General features: G+C 41.6%; 1 protein-coding gene across 1 annotated transcript; it reads left to right on the top strand.

Annotated features, from left to right (window-relative positions):
* The first annotated feature begins 875 nt into the window (after positions 1-875).
* LOC120073698 lies at positions 876-1352 on the top strand. The gene is made up of 2 exons (XM_039026498.1): positions 876-1128; positions 1174-1352. The coding sequence occupies exons 1-2, from the start codon at positions 876-878 to the stop codon at positions 1350-1352; spliced, it is 432 nt and encodes a 143-aa protein (XP_038882426.1).
* Positions 1353-1904: the final 552 nt, after the last annotated feature.

Genomic DNA, 1904 nt, shown 5'->3' with positions numbered 1-1904 from the left:
TGTGAACTTCATCGTTTGCAGCCAAGTACTAGAAGATTATACTTACCAGCAAAAGAAGAAGCTGAAACATGACGTCAAATTTTATTTCTGGGACGATCCATTCCCTGTCTCTTATACACATCTAGATGTGTATAAGAGACAGCTATAACATAGTCGCAGTTGATTATGTATCAAAATGGGTTGAGGCCATCGCATGTGCCAAGAATGATGCGGCCACAGTGGCAAAGTTTCTTAAGAAGAATATTTTTGCCCCTGTCTCTTATACACATCTAGATGTGTATAAGAGACAGCTTTGGGGGGTAGCGGACCACGCAAAGGTCCTACAGAGTGGCTATTTCTGGCCAACACTATTTAAGGATTTCCATGCTCACGTTGTTCAATGCGATAGATGCCAGAGAACGGGGAATATCTCTAAAAGAAATGAAATGCCTTTGACGTCAATCTTGGAGGTCGAATTATTTGATGTATGGGGAATCAACTTTATGGGCCCATTTCCACGATCAAAAGGTCATCACTACATCCTAGTCGCAGTTGATTACGTATCAAAATGGGTTGAGGCCATCGCATGTGCCAAGAATGATGCGGCCACAGTGGCAAAGTTTCTCAAGAAGAATATCTTTGCCCGATATGGAACGCCACGGGCCTTAATCCGCGATGAAGGCTCTCACTTCATCAACCGCATAATCACCAACTTGTTGACTAAATTTAACGTCAGCCATAGAGTTGCAACCTCTTATCACCCACAGACTAATGGGCAGGTAGAGATTTCTAACCGAGAGATCAAAACTATCTTGGAGAAGGTAGTCAGTACCTCTAGGAAGGATTGGTCACCCAAGCTCGACAAAGCGTTGTGAACATACAGGACTACCTACAAAATGCCAATTAGCATGTCCCCATATGCCCTAGTCTTCGGAAAAGCTTTTCATTTGCCTCTCGAACTGGAGCATAAGGCGATGTGGGCATGCAAGAAGCTGAACTGTGATCTAGCAAGTGCGGGGAAAGTCCGGAAATTGCAACTGAACCAGCTGGTCAAATGGCGATGGGACGCCTACGAAAATGCCAAGATATATAAGGAGAGAACTAAGAAGTGGCATGACAACCGCATAAACAACCGGACATTCATCGAAGGTCAACAGGTATTATTGTTTAACGCATGTTTGTGATTGTTTCCAGGTAAGTTGAAATCCCGCTGGTCTAGGCCATTCCAGATCAAGACTATCTTTCCCCACGACGTAGTGGAACTGACAACTGAAGACAGAAACAATGCATTTAAAGTCAATGGTCAATGGATTAAGCCTTATTACGGGGGCGATGTGGATCGACACATGGATACCATTGACTTAGGCAAGTAAGATTAACCGCTTGCGGGGGATGCTATTGCGGTAATTCTGAAAACTTTCTTCAATCAGCATCCTTATCTATGTTTACTCGCTTTCTTTACAGCTTTCTTTTACTGCTTTCTAAATTACGTTATTTATTGCTTATTAGAATTAGCCTTTAATGCTTTCTGTATTTTTCTACAATTTAATTCATTAGTGTCTTTCCATTTCATGTTTAATTCCTTTAATTCATATGCATTAGTAGCGATGTTCTTAAGATTTTTGTGAATGACTGGATGAAAGTTGAACACTGCAAAATCTTTTCGAATTGCGTTATTGATGAATTAAAAAGAAAAATAAAAATTGGTATATAACGTGATGATGGGTGCATTTCATGATAACAGATACACTTTGCGTCCATTACACTCAAATGCATTGCGTTGAGGGGTGTGTTGCGCGCGTATGTGTTCTTTGCCCGTCCATAGCAAAAATGCACTATGTCAAGGTAGTGTTGCGCTGGTAGAAATACCGTGCGCCCGTCCTCCAGAAATGCATTGAGTTAAGGGGTGTGTTGCAGGAATATAT

The sequence above is a fragment of the Benincasa hispida genome, chromosome 3 (assembly GCF_009727055.1).
Source record: "Benincasa hispida cultivar B227 chromosome 3, ASM972705v1, whole genome shotgun sequence".
NCBI classification, from domain to species: domain Eukaryota; kingdom Viridiplantae; phylum Streptophyta; class Magnoliopsida; order Cucurbitales; family Cucurbitaceae; genus Benincasa; species Benincasa hispida.
Note: the sequence above shows the minus strand (reverse complement) of the source record. Positions and strands in the feature narration are given on the sequence as shown.